Source organism: Periplaneta americana, chromosome 12, assembly GCF_040183065.1.
Source record: "Periplaneta americana isolate PAMFEO1 chromosome 12, P.americana_PAMFEO1_priV1, whole genome shotgun sequence".
Classification (NCBI taxonomy): Eukaryota; Metazoa; Arthropoda; class Insecta; order Blattodea; family Blattidae; genus Periplaneta; species Periplaneta americana.
The window spans coordinates 35,781,191-35,800,923 of NC_091128.1; the positions used below are offsets into that span (position 1 = coordinate 35,781,191).

At 35.7% G+C, this 19,733-nt stretch overlaps 1 protein-coding gene across 1 annotated transcript in view; it reads left to right on the forward strand.

Annotated features, from left to right (window-relative positions):
- Window positions 1-19,733, forward strand: part of LOC138710263 (apolipoprotein D-like) — a 35,524-nt gene that overhangs the window by 7,328 nt on the left and 8,463 nt on the right. The window contains exons 2-4 of the mRNA XM_069840986.1: window positions 1,946-2,042; window positions 11,345-11,475; window positions 15,093-15,166. Coding sequence (XP_069697087.1) covers window positions 1,947-2,042; window positions 11,345-11,475; window positions 15,093-15,166 — 301 coding nt within the window. The 5' untranslated portion in view covers window position 1,946. The remainder of the gene's footprint in view (window positions 1-1,945; window positions 2,043-11,344; window positions 11,476-15,092; window positions 15,167-19,733) is intronic.

The following is a 19,733-nucleotide window of genomic DNA, read 5'->3' on the forward strand; positions in this document are numbered from 1 at the left end:
TTCGTAATAACTGTCAAACATTTGTAATGGATATTGTAGTAAAGGTTTTAAAGTTTGTATTGTTAACAAACAACTACCTTGTTATGCCATCTTAGGTTGCGTCACAGCACTAGGCATCTTACCCCGATACTTGGGGAAAATGCTCAATTTTTGGGAGTAAGATGGCAAATTTTTGCAAGAGTTTTATTTTTTGTTTTCTTGCAGGGAATGCGTGAACATTACGTAAGGTCCTCTAATAGAAGTCAGTGGATTGAGGACAGTGTTCAACTTGCGATGGAACATGTTAGAACAGGGGATATGAACTATTTTAGAGCATCGCAACATACGGGATTCTTTACCGTGTCCTTAAACGCCGCCTAAAAAAGAGTGATGACAAAAAATGTACTGGATTGAATTCATTGTGTGCAAAAATGATTTCACGACTCTTGCACACGGCAATAAAATATGTGCAATGATGTTTTGCTAAGTAGTGATAAACGAGTGAGAAAGTGTCATTGAGCTTCAGATTAAGTCATTTTTGTTATATGCATGTATCAAACCAAGTTCAGATAAAATACATATATCAGTAACTGTGTTAATTGTATTTGCCTTCTTAAACGAGTATCGGAGAAAGATACCTACAATGCAAGTAAGAAATAAAACCAAAAATATAATCTCAAAATACCTTCCAGACTTTGATATTTCAATATAAAATTCAAAACTATATGAACAGTACCTTAAATTTTCAATCTAAGAAAAAGTCAGACATCTTCCCCCGATCCACTCTAATACATGTAAGCAAAAGCATTGGAAAAATTGTTATAAATGTACTAACAATCAAACTAAAAATGCACAAAAAAATTCTACGATAATTAATCTGAAGTAATTTCTACATCGACATAATAGATCACACAGAAACATAGAGATATAATTATTACGTACATGATTTTTACTTAATTTATTATTGCATACTACTATGAAAAATGTTCTAAATTTGGAGGAAGTGTACTAATTTCAAAAACAATTATGTTGGAAAGTAAACTTGAAATTTTGTGCCTATTTTTAGAACTCAAGTATGTTGAATACGAGCTACTATTATCTTGTTCATGTAAGAATTATAGTTTTACAAAAATAATTATCAATTTTAGGGTCACTGTAGAGTGATTTCTGATATTGAAATGAAAGAAAATATTTTCAACAAACTAGTCACAGAAGTCTGTTGCAAATGTGTGTTTTAAATTAAATTTCATTCAAAGAACTGGTAGAATTGAAGCTCCTTATAATAAGTTGCTTTTTAGATGTGTGCACTCATAGCCTTGCATGCATATTTAAAAATATTTATGTCATAGCACGCAATAGTGGGTGAAAAGAAAACAATGCACACGGAAGTTACGTTTCAACTATTAAAACCTTCATAAATAATCAATGCTATAAAAATTACTTGAAATTATGGTTCCAACCTTTTATATATCTGCAGTTTAAACATTGACAGTTTTCCGTGATTTCACGTATGTACAACACCTCGTAAGTAGCTGAAGTCACTTGAGCCGAATTACAATTTGTGTAGTGCCTATCTTGTCTCACTCAAACTTTTCAGCAGATCGACGTTGACTTAATTCATTCACTACGTAAAATACGTTAAATCTTTACGAAACTTTGTCAATTATTGCATGAAAGCTTTATCGTTGGATCTCTTCACAGACTTGGATTTATGTCGGTATGGATGAGATTCAGGATTGAACATTGTCGGATGTTGGATCTTTCCATCAGGGATCATGTCCCTCATAATTGCGAATGTTGCGAACAACATTGTTTTAATTATCTGTATATTAATATCATGTAATTAAACTCAAGTCAATCACTTAAGTATGCTTTAATTAACATTCTCTCATTCAGTTACCCCTTATGTAATCCTGAAATGAATACAATATATTCTAAGTTTGCAAATACAAATTCTCATTTCCAGCATGTTTGTGGTCCTACTAGCCATCATGTGTCTTGTGGGAGCAGCACAGCCTTGTGATCTGAAGACTTCCAAACAGGAAGACTTGATCCCTGAAAGAGTATGTAATGGCTTAAAGAATATACATAAAGCTTCAATATCTTGATTTTGCATTGATGGAAATGAATGTCATAAATATATTAATTCAGAACTTATAATATTAATAATTTTCTGAAATTCCTTGGCCTTGGTAATCATCTCGATTTCTTTTCCGTTGTTATTACTTGGATCAATTTTAGGGGAAGATGGGGTAGGACCGGGAAGCTAAGGAAAAATAATCAAAACATAGGTATTTTAATGTATTTTGTATCGGAAATTGCATATGCATAAGCTGTAGAATGTTAACTACACAATACAAGCATATATGAATCAATATTTTGTTTGAATTTTTCATTATTGCAAATAAGAATAAACATTGCAAAATACGGTTGTACCCCATACCTGGGGGTAGGACCGGATTCTCAATGGGGTAACACCGGGTTGTATTATTGTTTATTTCTAAGACATGAAACGCAAGTGTACTCGTCCAGTTCATCACCTTTCCATCCCGTGCAGCCTTATGGGCCCATCTATAGCACTTCAAACATTTCACCCAACCGTCTGCCTTCTTTGTAGATGCATATGGCTCATTGCAGAGAAGACAAGTTGATTCATTATCGTCCATTATTTCGCATTCAGAATCACTATCTGAATCCTGATTTTCCGTCATCCTTGATTTGTTTATGTTTGCGTTAAACAACTTTCTATTTACTTGTCTTTTTTCAGGCTTCTTACTGTTTTCCTATTCGATGAGCTCTTTTCTGTAAGGGGAATCAGTTGTGATAGCAGTTTTTCCTCTCGATCGTTTGGAAATGGGTCGTTGATATGTTGGACCTGGAGCTATATCTCTTGGTGAAACTGCAAAGGAAGATGACTGTTGTAGGCCTGAGGGTCCAGGTTGTTGCTCGTCAGTTGCTTGTGGTTCTTGGTGCACCTGTTCTTCGACGCCTGCAGTCGCACGATCGGTAGAATATGAAGGAGCAAAATCTTCTTCGCTGAATGCATTCGGGTTAAATGGACAGGTTCCCATTTTATGGAATCCAGATATAGCATTCTTTAAAGTTGCTGCTTTAGCGTATGTAAGGCGAAAAAGCTTGGCGATTTGAAATTATGATACAACTTTTCCAGGATGATTTAGCAGCCATGATTTCACATCTTGTCCATAAAAAGTGCTGAGTGGACCCATGAAACTGACGTACAAAGGCTGCAGCCTCTGGGTGCAGTGAGGAGGGAAGCAAATCACAACCACTCCATTTTGTCATGCCAAGTCTAGGAATGTCAGATTTTTTACATGTGTCGCATGTCCATCGAGCAAGAGCAACACAGGACTCTCTTTTGTCGCTGCTGAGTGTTGAATGAAATGTTTCATCCATTGCAGAAAAATGTCCGCCTGCATCCACCCACTAGGATGACACTGCGTGATTGTTCCAGGCGGAGCTCCATCAAGAAGCTCATCTTTCATTCTAATTCTCGGAAAAATAATAAGAGGTGGAATATAGTGCCCTGCTGCTGAGAAGCATAGTTCAGCGGTCACCAACTCCCTCTTTCTGCAGAAGTTAGAGCCCCCACATGCTTTCGTCCCTTCTGTGCTATAATTTTAGATTGAGTCTTGGGTACAGTTGTTAAACCTGTCTTGTCGACATTATATATTTTGTCAGGTGTGAAGTTGTATTTTTCCAAACAAGTAGAAAGATTGTCGAAGAACTTGGACACGGCAACACTATTAAATCCCATAGCTCTTGCGGCAGAAGTTGCTTCGCGTTTCCGCAGTGATAAATCAGGGTGTCTCTTGAGAAAGTCGCTAAGCCAGTCAAGTCCTGCACACTTTTCTTCACGATTGAAGTTATGGGTAATATTGTTCCTCTCAGCAAGCTCAGAAGCCAGGCGTCTTAGGTCTTTTGGTGAGAGTCCAAACAAACGGATTTCCATCATCTTTATGTGATTCGAAAGTTCAATTTCTCTGGTCCTTTGTAAATACACGTTTGAAGTTTCCCATATCTGTAGTAATAATAATAATAATAATAATAATAATAATAATAATAATAATAATAATAATAATAATCAAGGTAGTAGTTCTAATAATTGTAACTTTTATTAATATTACAAGATTAAAGTTAAAATAATGATTACCTTTTCTGGTTGCCTCATCTAGTTTAAGTGTTAATGTTTTGAATTTCTTAACCCTATTTTCCAACGTTGTCTGAGGGACATGAAAAGCAGAAGACGCTCTTTTATATCCCATAGTTTTATTGATAACTGCGTCAATAGCTGAGGCCATACTCTCCTCTGACCAATTTTGGCGGTTGGTTTTACGAATATACTTCCGTGGCATTATGGTATTGCAATCTACAACAATATACGTAAACAATATAATAATACACTAAAAAGCTCTATAACTCAAATATAACCATTAATATTGTACCGGTATGTATTATCGACGATAAAATATTTAAATGCAACCGGGTATATCCGATTTTACCCCACCCGGTTTTGTCCCCAGTGCCATATTTAAAAGTAAATAGAATTGCTTTCAAACAAACACTTAAATTGAACTTTCAACCTATGGGTTTAATACATTAAAAACAACATTTCTACACAACCACAATCTTCAGCCTTTGTAGGTTCGGTGAATATGATGCAAAATAAGATCACAAACCCTGAATTTCTTTATCACTAAATAAATTCACTAAAACGTGTCTGACAAGCATGAACACACTCCAACTAACTGCCAAGCAGGGGACAAGAAGTTACATTTCGTAACGGCAGGTAGCACCACATTCAAGAAAAATTAACACGTACCCAGTTCTACACCAAGTTCCCCTACAATTTCTCACTACTTCATTGTAACAGATTTTCACAGTTTCCATTGTTCACACACTGGGACCATAATAATATTATATTCGCTTCTCATAATCTGGAATAATATATGTCGGTATTTAATGGGCGTATAAAAGAGATTAAAAAGAAACAAATGCACGTGAAGCAAAATATGATATAGCTAAGTATTTTTAGTCCTGAAATAAATTAAAATTAAAATTATCAATTACAAATGAAAAATATGTAAATATTGTCATACCTGAAAAAAAAATAGTGTCTAATAGAAAGGGTGATTACGAATATCAATTATTCTCATGATTACTCTTGATTTCGAATTAAATAAACATCCCAAATGATACTATGCACAGGTAGTGTTAAACTATTTTATGAAAGAAATGAGAATACGGTAGACCATAATGTTTAAATTTCCAGTTTATTCCTTTAATAAAAAAGACATGGAATTCAATTTAATAAATAATAAAAACTGGTTACTCTTTCCACTACTGCAACTGACAAGATAGTACATTAAACATTACTTATATTGTCACCAGCACTATTATGATCATTACTGCTCAGGTACAGCCAAAAGTTATTTGAAAACAGATTAACTACAACAATAGTCGACTGCTGCCAATAGGAAGCCTGAGACTTTTTCCAGTTTCCTTCGACTATGCTGCAAGCATATATTTCTTACTTGCGCTTCGAAAGTCTGTTCTCAATGTAAAGGAAATACCCTATAGCATGCATAATTCTTTCCTGAACCTCACAGTGAAGGGCTCTTGTTCATACGACGCAGAGTGTGCAATTTTTTAAATCTACTGTAGCTTGTGGAAATTATCTTCTCTCCTTTTCAGTATATTTTCATAGAACTTTATGTAGAAATTTAATGGAGCATATTTGATTTCAGTATGAATTGTGATTACGTTTGTGTGAGAGAAGCAACACCTTTACGGTGGTGAATTGAAACAAAATTATTAGTAACTTCTTTCCTATAACATATTTTCATGAGACTTTATGTAGAAATGTAAGGTAGCATATTTGATCAGATTACAAACTCTGATTACGTGTGTGAAAGCGGGCTAACCCTTTTATAGTGGTGAATTTAACATAATTATTAATAACTATTTTCCTATCTAGCGTATTTCCATGAAAGATTTGCAGAACTTCAAGGTAGCATATATTTGATTTGTATACAAAGTGTAATTACGTTTATATAAGAAAAAATTCTTTTTATAGGAATGTATTTTGAAAAAATTAGTGGATTTATTAAAAATTTGGTATCAATTATAGTCCTTTTCTTAAAAATTATACTTCCAGTAAACAATGTTGAATTCATGCTATACGTTGTGAATTGAAATATATCCAAATTCGTATAAAATCCACAAGATAATGTTTGAAGAATTATACAGAATCGCTGGATGAGTTCTTCATTTAATCTTGTTATGTTAGGGCTTTGAGTGACAGTTGAAACATTTTCCCATCATTTTACCGTAATAGTTGGCCATCATCCAGAGGACACCACTTTTGAAAATTTTCTCTAATTACATTTTCATCCTGAATTCGCACATCGACGTCTCAGTTTCACCTCTGATCTGTCATTTTTTAATCTCTAATCCGTAGGTGATAGGCCTAGAAGACATTCAAAACAACAAATCCACGCTTGAAGTGTGGAGAGACCATAACTATATGTTGTAGGTCTATAACGTTTGTGGCTTTCGTCGCTGGGCCTTATTCAAATCTTTGGGAAGTGCAGAGCAATTATAGCATTTATGAGTCGTATTATTCTCTATTAGGATATTAAAAATTGTACCATCAAACATGGCCATAATAACTGTTGCTGCACTTCCACATGTTTGTCGTCAATAAACACCTTGTTAGGTTCCAAAGCAATAATTTTCTTTTGAATTAAGTCTGACTCTTCTCTGATTAATTGTTGCGCTTCTTTCAGGGGAAGGACTGCCACTTTAGGTCCTAACTAGCAAGACAGAATGTTCGATGGAAAATTACCAACAACTGTCTCACTTTTTTCAACAATATTGGGAATATCTTTTAGTCATAACAGGGCAATAATATTGTTTAAAAGTTAATTATTCCGTGATTCAGCACAACTCCAGTATTAATCTTCAAAAAATTCCCAGCCTGGTATAGCCCGCCATGCCCCTGAAAATAATTAATATAGGGAAGATTCGCATATATACTCAACCAAACAAACAATATTTCACACAGTTAATGTTGTCGGAATATAAATATATCAAAACAATATATATATATATATATATATATATATATATATATGTATATATATTGTTTTGATATCAGACAGCAACTGGTATTATTTTATAGCTGAAATTAAATGAATTTAAATACTATTATAGCCACAATCATGCCATGGTATGAAAGAAAAATTCCACAACCTCGAGCGGGAATCGAACCTGCGACTTCCTGTTCTCCGGTCAGGCGCTCTACCACTGAGCTATCGAGTTCGTCTCACGCCAAAGGCTTGGAATCATCCTTTCATACTGGCGACTCTGTTATAGAGTACTGTCCATAGAGTCTGATCTAGTCAGCACTGCTTATGGGTTGAAAGAAACTTTACAAATGTAATCTTCATCTTACAATGTTTGGTGACGTATGTCACATCAACGGACGTGTATACGTCACCAAACATCGTAAGATGAAGATTACATCTGAAATTAAAGTAAGATTTTTGGAGAATATATGTAAATATCTCTCATACGAAAAAGAAACCGATTTGGGAGTTCTAATTTAGTAATCTAGTTAAGTTACACGTTGAATTGAAGAACATACCTGGCTTTTTCAAATTCTATGTAAAAGGAGAAAATAAGCACAGTTTACTACTCCTTAATGCTACTTTCCAGAAAGCCCTCTCCATTGCGACCAGGGAGTGTGGATTCAACACTCTGCACATAGTAGTCTTCAGGCTACACTAAAACAAAGTAATATCCATGAAGAATATCCCGCAGTGTCTTTACAAGATGTCTCGTACAGTCAGGGACATATATTCATTAAAATTTATAGTCAAATCAACAAGTTGACAAATTAATTATATCCAGCTAGATTACGGAAATTGCACACTGTGCGACATTTCGTTCACGAGTTATAAACTAACTGATGTCACTTCTAACACAGCCTTTGTTGATCCATTAACACAAATAAGAAAATCGGAAAAAGTACTATACAACATTCGACTGAAATGCACATATCACTGTGCTGAGTACGGTAATAAAATAAGTGTGCTTTCCGAAGAATTTCGCTAAGAAGTACGTAGCTAGCTATCGTGAGTCAGCGCAGCAGCGTTTTTTTACTTGCAACACAGAAATCGGTCGCAGTTCTTAGGCTTGAGTTACTGTATTGAGTTAGTATTTCACTTACAGGCACATCAGTAGTATTGTAAGCAATTTTATCATTACATTGAGACTTAAACCAAAAATTGGTAAGAAGACAAGGAATCGACATCTTATATAATGTATATTTGTTTATGAAGTTCTTTTATCAAAGATATTCCGTAAAAGTCGAATTTTCTAGTGGTCAAGTTCTTCCAGCTGAAATTAGCACTATGAAAATTATTCATACAGTGCAAAGTGTGTCTGCATAGACAGATAGAGAGAGAGTGGGAGAGGGAGAGAAAGTGAGAGAGAGCGAGAGACAGAGACAGAAGAATAGCTTTATGAAGAATGATGTGCTGCAACAGAAAATGACAAAAAGTGCGACAAAAATATGAACGATTCTTAAAGAGATATCTTAAAGAGAAGACTTCGCTATTGATGTGGTTAGATGAAATACACAATCGCTGAACAACTAGTTATATTATGAAATAACAAAAAAAAAAAAAAATTGTTTTGGATCTGTATTATCTGGGTACTAATTGTTAGATGTAGTATATAATCCCCTGGAAACAAAAGTTATTGTAGCCACTGAAATCTATTGTTTTGGGATTGACATTATAGACTCACATGAACAACGTCTAATTTTCTACCTACTGTAAATGAGAATTAGGACAACAAATGTCACTCAAGAAAAAATACCCAACACTTAAGAAAAAGATGTCTTGGTTTAATTGAAGGCAATCTTTGTTCAGCTAAACCTAGATTTGAAAGCAAAAGAAAAGTGTACTCCATTGAGAATAAAACATGACAAACTGTACCAATCGGAGATCAAGACTGATTGAAGCAGAGGAATGAAGAATATCATTCCATGGAAATAAATGTAGGTGTGGGCATCAAGAGCGCCTTTGATGTTTTCCAACATTTTTAAAAGCGCCCGGTGTATACAATTAATAGGCCTAATTATACGCGCCAATAGACATTTCACCTCCTCCTGGTGTAATGAACTACGTAATGCAGCATACACAATATCTGACCGCGTATTATCTTTATTGTTTAGTCGTACAGGTGACCTGCTGTCGTCTGGAGTTTACCTCAGTCCTTGTTCTCGTATAATACTCATTCATTCAAAGTTTTCCGCTCAAGCGAGGTCTTTCACTACAAACCCAGCATTCTCCAATCGTCCTTTTTTTTCCTCCTTCCTCGTATTCTCCGCATACGAGCTATATAAATTAATGACTATCATCTTCCTTTGACCCGAAATCTTTTCCCGTTCACTATTTCTTCCAGTGCATCCTTTAGTAGGAAGTTTCTTCTTAGCCAGTGACCTAGACAATTCTTTTTTCTCTTCCTGGTGCGTTTCAACATTATTCATTCTTAAACCATTCTTTGTAGCATAGTTTCTTCTCCATAGCCACATTTCCAATGCTTCTAGTCGCTCCTTTTCAGTTCATCTTAACGTTCATACTTCTGTCACATACAATGCATCACTCCACACAAAGCACTTCATTGGTCTCTTGTATAGTTCTTCTTCCAGATGTCCGCAGAAGATGTTCCATTTTCTATTAGAAGCTTCCCTTGCCATTGCTATGCTCCTTTTGAGCTTCTGGCAGCAGCTCATGTTATAACTTTTTGTACATCTCTGAAATAGGTAAGTATATTACGCTGCGAACTACTACGTTAAGTTGTTGATATTGCTTTCATTGAAACAGTATGTAATAAAGTTCACGATGTAGGCCTATCGTATTCACTATTAAATAGTATTATGATGTGTAATAATAAAAACAGAGAATGTACAGGTGTCCAATGAAAACCTGTAATGCCACAATAGTGACCGAAACTTGCGTTTTGTAGGTAAGACTAACTCCAGTTTAAAACATGCGCAATCTTCAACATTTCAATGAAAGAAATATCCAAAAGCACCAGGTGAATAATGTCTGCAGGAGGAAAGACTATAGTTCTGGACCGATGAAAATAATGAAGACTGTAATAAGCAAGATAATCATTGGTGAACTGGATGTGATTTAGCTGAAGGACGAGAAGCAATGTATAGGAACCATTGAAAACACATTTATTGAAGTGATGTGAAATGTATCTCAATACAGGTGTCCACTAATCGATTTTAGGTAATAATAATTCCATAAACACCTCAAATCAAATTTTTATTCGTCCCACCCATCAGTTGATCCATTCTAAAACATATTCAGTCAGAAACCTATTTCAAATTATAGTGAAATTCCAAGCGACTAAAATTCCATGAATTTAGACGAAGTAGAGTTACATGATGTGCGAGTAATGAACACCTTGCCCAAGACACGGATTCTTAACAATTCTGAAATTTTGGATTTTCCTGATTTGTAAACCTGAAAAAGAGATGTTTTCTTTATTTAAAAATATTTTTTCCATAGTAGCCTATCTTCAAATTAACGCATAATAATTTTAACCACACCTGCAGCTCATGCAGAGCAAATCCTACATTGTAGAAAATTATGAAAGGGAATGTCGATGTATTATGAACATCTGTGCTGTAAATATCTAAACTGGCGCTTTCAGTAGGCCTACATTAAATCTGTCGCTTGTATTGGTAGAGTTATAGCTGTTCAAAGAAAACCACACGAATCACAAGAAAAAAACTAGGCCTATAAATGTCCAGCGTGTAATATTCGATTTGAGCGATGGACGACGGTTAAAACGAAAAGAAATTGCTGCATTGTTTCCGCGTGGCTGGCACGTGTTCCAGAAGTTACTTAAAACACACGTAGAATTTCCTCAGTAATCAAATAATGGTGCTTTCAAAAAAGTGTGACTGTGGAAAGATAAGAGTAAGGAAAGCTGAAATATCAAAAGGAAATCTACTCAACAAGCGAACTGTTCAGTTTAAATCGCACGGAATCTGTTGTCTGGAACCGAACACAGTACAGATTGAATTTGTTGAAATGTCTGCTTGGAGCCATAAATAATTCCGCTTTACATTTCTAGAGTCATATCTGATACTATAAAATATTCTCAACTAAACATGAAAGTAGTTGAGAAATACTTTTCTGACTCAAGATTTGAATCCTTTTGTAGAGCCGACTACATCATTGCATGTAACTTCGCTCAAAAGAATACCTTAGCTTCATGTACAATTTGGTAAGCTGCTGTATTATGTTCTGTGTTGCAGTTGGTCGGAGCATGGTATGCGTTCTACACTCTGCCACAGCATTTCTCTAACCGTTACTCTTGCTATATCGCTTCGTACACCCTGACGTCCAAAAACCAGCTTTCTGCGAGGAACATGTACTATGACAAGAGGTAAGGCTGTCAAATGTCTATTCACATCCCAACTGTGATTGAAAAGATTTTCGTTTTCATTTCCTTAATTTCTTTGGTTCATGTTACACTTTCTTCATAACGCAGTCTATCTTTCACTTCATTGTCTTTGCCATGCGCCAGCTTCCGTTGACGTCCCTCTGCTGATGACTGTTGTCCCAGGTGTAGAGAGGAGAAACGGGAGTGACGTGACAAGGGGACCTGAAGTGTGTGGAGAAGGGTGATGTTACGATATAGGTGTTGTGCTTCGGTCTGCTTTGACGTTCTCCTGCTTGCTGTGATTCCAGGTGAAGAGAGGGGAAACAGGAGTGAATGACAGGTGATGACGAAATTTGTGGTGGGGGATTTATACGAATGACTTTAAAGATTGACGAAAGTATTACAAAGGTTACCTTCGGGAGGGAAGTAAAGGTGTCAGTGTTCTGTCTTAGATATATGTCATGCTCGATAACTTAGAATGTCTCTGATAGAAGACTGAAGTCAAAATTTTTCGTCCATTCTAAGCTCTCGTTGAATTCGTACGAGGAAGAATTCTGTAGTTGAAAGAATCGTTCAATGAAAAACTGCTACAATAACTCACACTTTTTAAGAAAATCACTTGTCTCTGCTATGCTGAACATTGAGGCTACATTCAAAACATCTAGTAATATGGTAGACTAAAATGAACATAAATATAAAATACATATATTTTCCATTCTAATTGTAGTAAGTACGATATTATAATGTTCCTTTTACGGGTTCAAGTTAATTTTGCCTTAAAAGTATTGGTTGTTGTTGACGAAGGGACGTGAGTCAGTACATACCTACCAAGAGATAAAAAGTAACGGAGATTCTTTCAAAAAGAAAAAAAAAATACAACACTTATTCGAAACATATATCGAGGTGTATAGTTATTGTATAATTATTAACATTACTATGAAATTTTAGTAATTTCCCTTCTGTGCCTTTCATTTTACCTGTTTTTCCTCGATGTTATTTGACTCATCCATAGCCACCATTTCTTGCGATGTAGGTAATGGAAGCTTCTGCTTTAACTTCATCGTAAGGAATATTTTTGGCCACTTCATTTTTGTTTCTTTAACAATCAGCAACGTGGCTCTCTGCAATTGTCAAGGACTTCCACTGTCCCAGTAGGCCTTTTCAGTGCCTAAACATAAAAACCTCTATTGTCGGAAAAAAAAAAAAAAACATAGCCGAAGAAAACTTTTTGGCTTACAGACGTAATTTTTTCTTTCAAAACGGCCTTCACTTTGAGTTATCTTGATGTATCAATTTCCTCCTCTCTGAAAATTGTTGACTTGAACATCGAAATTCACATGACAGAGTCGTCTACGAGTGTATTTTTCCATGAAGTAAGCCAATAACGACGTTCCAGAAACAGTTCTATAGTGTTCTTCATTTATTAATCTTGCTTAAATATTTTCTAATACAAGCATTGACTTTCCGGAAGTACTAATAATAAAAAATATATCGTGTAATTTTAAATTTTGTCTATCAGAGGTTGATAAATGTATTACTATTAAATCTGTTAAAAATTACCTAAGAAGCAGTGGCGGCTCGCATTAAGGGACACATGGGCACGTGCCCCCCCCCCCCATTCGTTTTATTTTCCCACAAAAAATAAAGCAATTTTTGTTTAAAATTATCTGCTCAAAACGTAATGACTTAAGAGGTATAAACATAAATCTGAAGTATTTCAGCTCTCGGGCACCGTAGTTCTAGTGCCCATCCTTTGCACATGCGCACATATAACTCGAGTTTCAAGTGCGTGGAGAGCTGTGTGATGTGATGATGCAGGGCGAGAGAAGGTGAGAAGGGAAGCGTCGCCCAGGGCACAGAAATTCACGTGGTCGTTCTTTGCACATGCGCAAATGGTTTTAACAACGTGTAGAACGCTATGCGGACAAGAAGGAAGCTACCGTTACATTTAGAAGTATGAATTATGATGGTAACCCTGCCATGGCCCGAAGAACCAATTGAGTTGCCATCTTAGCTATTCTGTAGCTAGATCTAGCTTTTTTAGATTAGTTACTATAATTGCTATACTTCTTATCAGAGGCAACGCTTAACTATGTTTTCTGATTAATTTAGCTACTAAAATTAAATTATTTAATATTGTTAATATAGTAGTTTACCTACATTCAAAATTATGTTAGGCTGCTCTTTTATAAAGAGTGTTGGCAACTTTGACAATCGTACGAAATACATGTCTCGATTACCGCGTTTGTATTCGTAGCGGCAATAATAACATTCTGAGTGGTGTTAATAATTATCTTCCTTTTATTTTAAGTGTGAAGTAGTGAAGTTAGTTACATTAGTGTTCGTTGTGTGCTTGTTAATTTCAATATGAATAAAGTTAGTGAACTAATTGGAAAGCAATTAGGTTCCGACAGCAGAGTTCGCGCCAATAATTTAGGCACACCCCGGCCTGATATGGTCATTATACAGCAGACGGAAGGCAAAAACAGAAAATTTAAGAGCTCTATGTATGATAAAGCGAAATGTTTGTGTGGATGCGAAGAGAAGAACGCAACATCACAAGGATTCGTTCTGATTTAGGAGAACATAATGATGACGACAATCCGGTCCCTACTAAACGACATCGAAACGTCGATCAACAAAAACGAGTCAGTGCATTGGAAACGTGTGATATTATTCTGTCGCAAGCAGAAAAACGATTTCGTTTCACAGGCCACTTGGCGGCTGCCAAACTTTTCCGTGTATCTAGTTTTCAAGAATATTGTAATCGGTTCCCAGAAAAAGATTTTGCGGCAACTGTCAACACATATTCAAAAGTGAACAAATCTACGCTCAAAATCGAGCTTGAAGTGCTATTTTCCAGGGTAGACTTGCGTGCAGCCGAAGCAGCTGCAACACTTTTGCAACTTTTTTTGCGCAACAATATGCAAGAAACATTTCACGAGTGTGTTCGATTACTAAGCATCAGTGTTACAATACCTATGTCAACTGTGGAAAGTGAAAGGTGCTTCTCTACTTTAAATCAAATAAAAACCTTTCTCAGGAACGCAATGAGCCAGCCCTAAACGATGCAATATAACTGCCGCCATTTGTTATGTTGAGTCTCAGCTATTGTGAAATGTACCTGCTAAAACGGTTTAAGTACATGTACTGTTACAGCACTAGCTTTATCTATGGTGTGGTAGCTCCTTTACTTGTCTGTGTCTTGCGCATGCTCAGTGTCCCATCATTGGACTTAGAAAATTTTCTTGCGGGACATTAAGTGCAGTTTCTCCAAATGTTGTGTTTGATACCCAACTTCAATCAGCGAGTTATCGAAGTATTTTTTCGAGCTAAGGATCGAAGAATGGACTTCATCTATAAGTAGTTTATAATGCATTCTTTATATTTACATTTTGCTATTGAAATTTTCAGCAATTATTCCGTATGGCAAGCCTATGTTCGTGTAGTGAGGAACCTATGGGTTCAATTAATTCAATATTAGTGTTATAAGTTATGTCCCACTAAATAGTTTGGTCACGAGCCGCCACTGCTAAGAAGCTCTACAATTGCATATTATGAAAAAGTGGATACAAGTTTACATTCCTTTCTTGTATAATAAGTAATTTCTCTGTCAACAGATATCAAATCATATTAAAGTACAATTCGGAAGTAACCGTAAAGAAGAACGTTCTGGAATGGAAAGGTGAAAGATGTAAGTTGTTATTTATTACTTTCCTAAATGTGGAGAGAACGAATGTGTGCTTGACACTTCTCCGTATGACAGTAGTTGTGATGTTCCTTCCACTTAGAGATAAATTTCCATATTCATTTTCACAAATTTTAGGCTAAAGATTCACATATCTGTAGGAGTTCACAATAAATATGCAACTCCTGGTCGTACGTCTGAAATTTATCATGTATCTTTTTACATTCATTGTTTCATTCACCAGATTCCTTTCTTAATTATTTGTAGGTCTATGTAATATTTTTAGATTCAAAAGGAAATTATAGGCTATCTACTGACCTATTACATTAGGCTATACATTGGAACATTCAACTTTAAAAGTGACAAGATATATTTAAAACAAATTATAACAAGAAATACATTATACATTGTAGTATGCAGCAAAACATCTGATCTACAGTAATACGCGTACATTATTGTTTAGGCCTAATACTGTATTGACAGAAAATGAGTTAGTAAACATTCATATCAAAACTCATACTGTGCACAATAAAAGGGAACAATATATATTTTGGTTTACTTAATTACAATAATTATTAATCTTAATAATATTTATAAAACGTACTAAAACCAATATTAGCCTACACCTCAAGCATGTTAGTGTCTTACTGAAAATGAACAAAAATAAATTAATAATAACTTATAACAATTCAAATACGTTAACAGAGTGAAACTGAGTTAGTATTTATAACGTCAAGGTCTAACAAATATTCTGAAACGAGGAGGACAGTATGTACATTACGTTCATATAAAAGTGATGGTAACATTGCAATTCTCTCCTTAAAACTGGGCATTAAATAGAAGATAATAAAAACTATACAATGCTTCGCTGCATTTACAGAGATAATCATTTACATCATTACCATGAAATCTTCGAAATAACCAAATTTAGCATGCTTGATAGATATAGAGTGACAATGTAGCTCAGTGTCTGAATTTACATTTAACCCTACCCCAAAGTGTGGGGAAGAAGAGATATTTTGTTAAGTGTAGTGATATACTATTTCTCCATTGATTTCTATTTGTTCTTTTATAAACGAGAAACAGTACTTGGAATAGGCATAGTTTAAACTAGAAGATCTTTCTCCTCTGCCAAACTGGTCAGCCCTTTATTTGCTAGTGGATCCAACGTTTCCTAGCACACATGTCTACCACATATATGGTCTAAGTGGCTTGTACTGATATTCTAATGCCAACTGAGATTGGCTTTAATTTAAGCCCTTCATACTTGTTCTCATTACTCCACTGCAACATCCTTCTGAATAGCGATTAACTCAGCTTAAAAAACTGAATAGTTACAGAGCAAGTTTTAGAAATGAAATTGCTGCATATTAAGGCTGGTGCTCATCCGTCCTTACCGATAGTAATTTAGTTAGCGGAGACCAATAACAATTTTTCAATGACCGTTCAACCTAACTACTGTTATCATCCTTTCCTCTTTCTATTCTCTTGAAAGATATTAAATTTAACACTTCTTCAGTAGCATTAATATGTTTATCTACTTGTACAGTTCCCCAAAAAATGAATGAGACAATGGATTATTCTTGTCTCAGATGACATGATCGGAGACCAGAGCACTGATACACAAGATAACGAATATCTGAGTTACTTAAAAATTCAGGCTATTTGGTTTGTTGCTAGTGTTGTGCGACCGTCACCTAGGTCGCATTGTTTGCTAGCCGGATGGCTACTGCGTTCGACTTCTGCTCCTTCTCATCAGGATTTCTGACACCACCATTTTACTCAACAATGGAAAACTATTTTGCTGGAAGAGCTGGAGCTCTCAGGATACGAAAGGATAACTACATGATTACTAAACTTAGTCTGAAATAATTGCAATATTGTAAACTCTACTTCATTTATTATATATTAAAAAATGTACAAACAAAGTTACTTACAAGGTATTTCGTTTGCTGCCGCCGACGCCATCACGCTATCGTCTCTTCTTTACCAAAACGACCCAATTAACACCCTCCGTCAGTCTCAACTAACCGCAGCATCTCCTCACCAACACTTTTTATGTTTCGTTATCCGTTTCCCGCCTGGGGTGCCGACCACGCCATCCACCAGGTGAGATGGGCTTAAAAGCACTTTTGATTTCACGTACTTACGAATGTCGTCTTAATCGAACATCTCTTACATTTAATTTGATTCAGTGCATTATAGTGATAAGTCACTATAATGAGACTATGCGCAAGAAAAGAGTTCGAACAATGCGTGATATAATTTTAACCAATTAAAATGCATGCTTTGTTCTACTGGACCAATGCGATTAGTCCAGCGATGATCTGTGGCGTAAGAATACTTTCATTGTAGGCAATGATTTACCACATGCCCGACAAACTCTATAACGCTGGCTAAGCATCTATATACTTTGCAAGCTGGGATTGCATTGCGCGTCTTAACCGTGTATTCCGCTGACACTGTTCCTGTTTCAAATTTAATACTCCATAAGAAATCATGCTACAGAGCGCTCTTTAGCCCAGGGGCATAACACTAGCATCATTCCGAAATGCACATCAAAACTGCAAAAAATATGATAGTATGAGTTAATAATAGATAAATATATACATAAAACATGTAGTTAAATCGACATTTGAACCTTCATGATTAGATCGACATTCCGCGCAGAAATTAAAACTTTCGTGTCGTCTTAACCCAGATAAGACTGAATTATTTTTTGTTAAAAAAATACGATTTTCTTGTATGAATTATTTAATTGTAATTGATATAACATAACAAAGCTGTTTTTAAATTTTTTATGTTGATAGTATCCGAGATTTTCAGTGTCCTTTATATAGGACGTCAGTCATATCCCCATGCAAAAACATTATATGACATATCATTTTAGCACTAATATGTATAAATTGTTTAGCTTAACAATACATCAGATTAACACAAAATTATAATATCACTGACACACAATAAGATTATTGTATTTTTCGAGAATGTTTATGGTGTGTGATACGTGATAAAACATTTTACATGTACACCAACATCACACTTCATACATATTATTGTTGTCTTTGTGTGACACTGTCTACATCGAGTTTGATTTTCTTGAGATACCACAAAATGATTACTTCCATCAAACCTTGAATTTTTTTAGTTCAGTCTTAGATGAGATGGTCTACCGCAATGGTCGTCAGCATTCGCTGAAATGGATGAAGAGTAAGTGCAGCGGGATTAGGTAGAGAGCATACCCGCCAGCAGCCATAAATGTACCTGCGGGTAAGAGATGCTAGCCCAAGAGTGCAGTGAGTTGACGACCGCTGGTCTACCGCTTGACTGTACATGTCGAGGACTGGATTCGAGAACAGATAAGACAAGACGTTTGCGAAATCCGAGATGATCGAGTTTTTCGTTGGAGTATATCTTGTATAGTGTCGACATCTTTCGCCAGCTAGAAAATCTCTTCTTCTGTCAGTATACAACAGAATCTGGACTGAGGGTTTATTTCCATCTTCTTGGAATTCCGCCATTGTAATCCCAGTCCAGAAACCGGGAAAGAATCCTTCTTCACCTGGTGGTTATAGGTCAATTTGTCTCAGAAGCTGCGTATGTAAGGTTATGGATAAGATAAACACCTTATGTGGGTACTCGAATAGGAAAACCGATCATCTAATATCCAATGTGGTTTTGGTAAGCAAAGATCCGGTGCAGACTATTTTGTTCGTCTTGAGACCGCCATTGGAAGTGCTTTCCTCGAGAAGGGGCTTTTGTGGCGGTCTTCTTTGAACTGAACAAATACTCACAATTGAGCCTCCTACAAAGTATATTCAGAATAATATGAGAACGAACTTATAAAAATGAGAATATACTAGCTTTTATTCTTATCAAGCATGAGTATATATTCTGTACAAGATGGACACTTGAGTATATTCTACTATGCTTCAATGTTATGAATATGTAATCAAAAATGAGTAGGTACTCAAATGTTTTATTCTTACTAAGAAGAGTATTCACTAAAAAAAAGTTCAGTATATACTTTATACTCATGTTTGTTCTTAACAGCCGTTGTCTTTATCGTGATCCTTGTTGACATTGTAATAGTCCCTATCGTCTTCCTTGCTGCTTTTGTCATTAGGTATTTGATGTCTTTGTCATTGTCCTTATCCTGGTCTTCGTCCCTGTCATGGTATTTGTAATCCTTATCATGGCCCATGTCGCGGTCCTTATCGTGATCATTCTCGTGGTACTTGTCGTGGTCCATGTTGGAATCTTTATTGTGATTCCTAGTCCTATAGTTATCCATGTCAATCTCATAGTTCTTATTGCTATCCTTGTGATCCTTATTGTGGTCCAGTGTCGTGGTCCCTTTCATGATCATTCTCCTGGTGCTCGTCGTGGCCTATGTCATGATCCTCATCGTGATCCTTGTCTTTGTCCTTATCGTTGTACATGTCTTTCTCCTTGTCATTCTCATAGTGTTCTTATTTCAATCGTGGTCCTTGTGATCTCTATCACATTCCTTCTTCTGATCATTGACGTGGTCTTATAGTGATCTCTATCAAAGTGCTTTTCGTGGCCCATA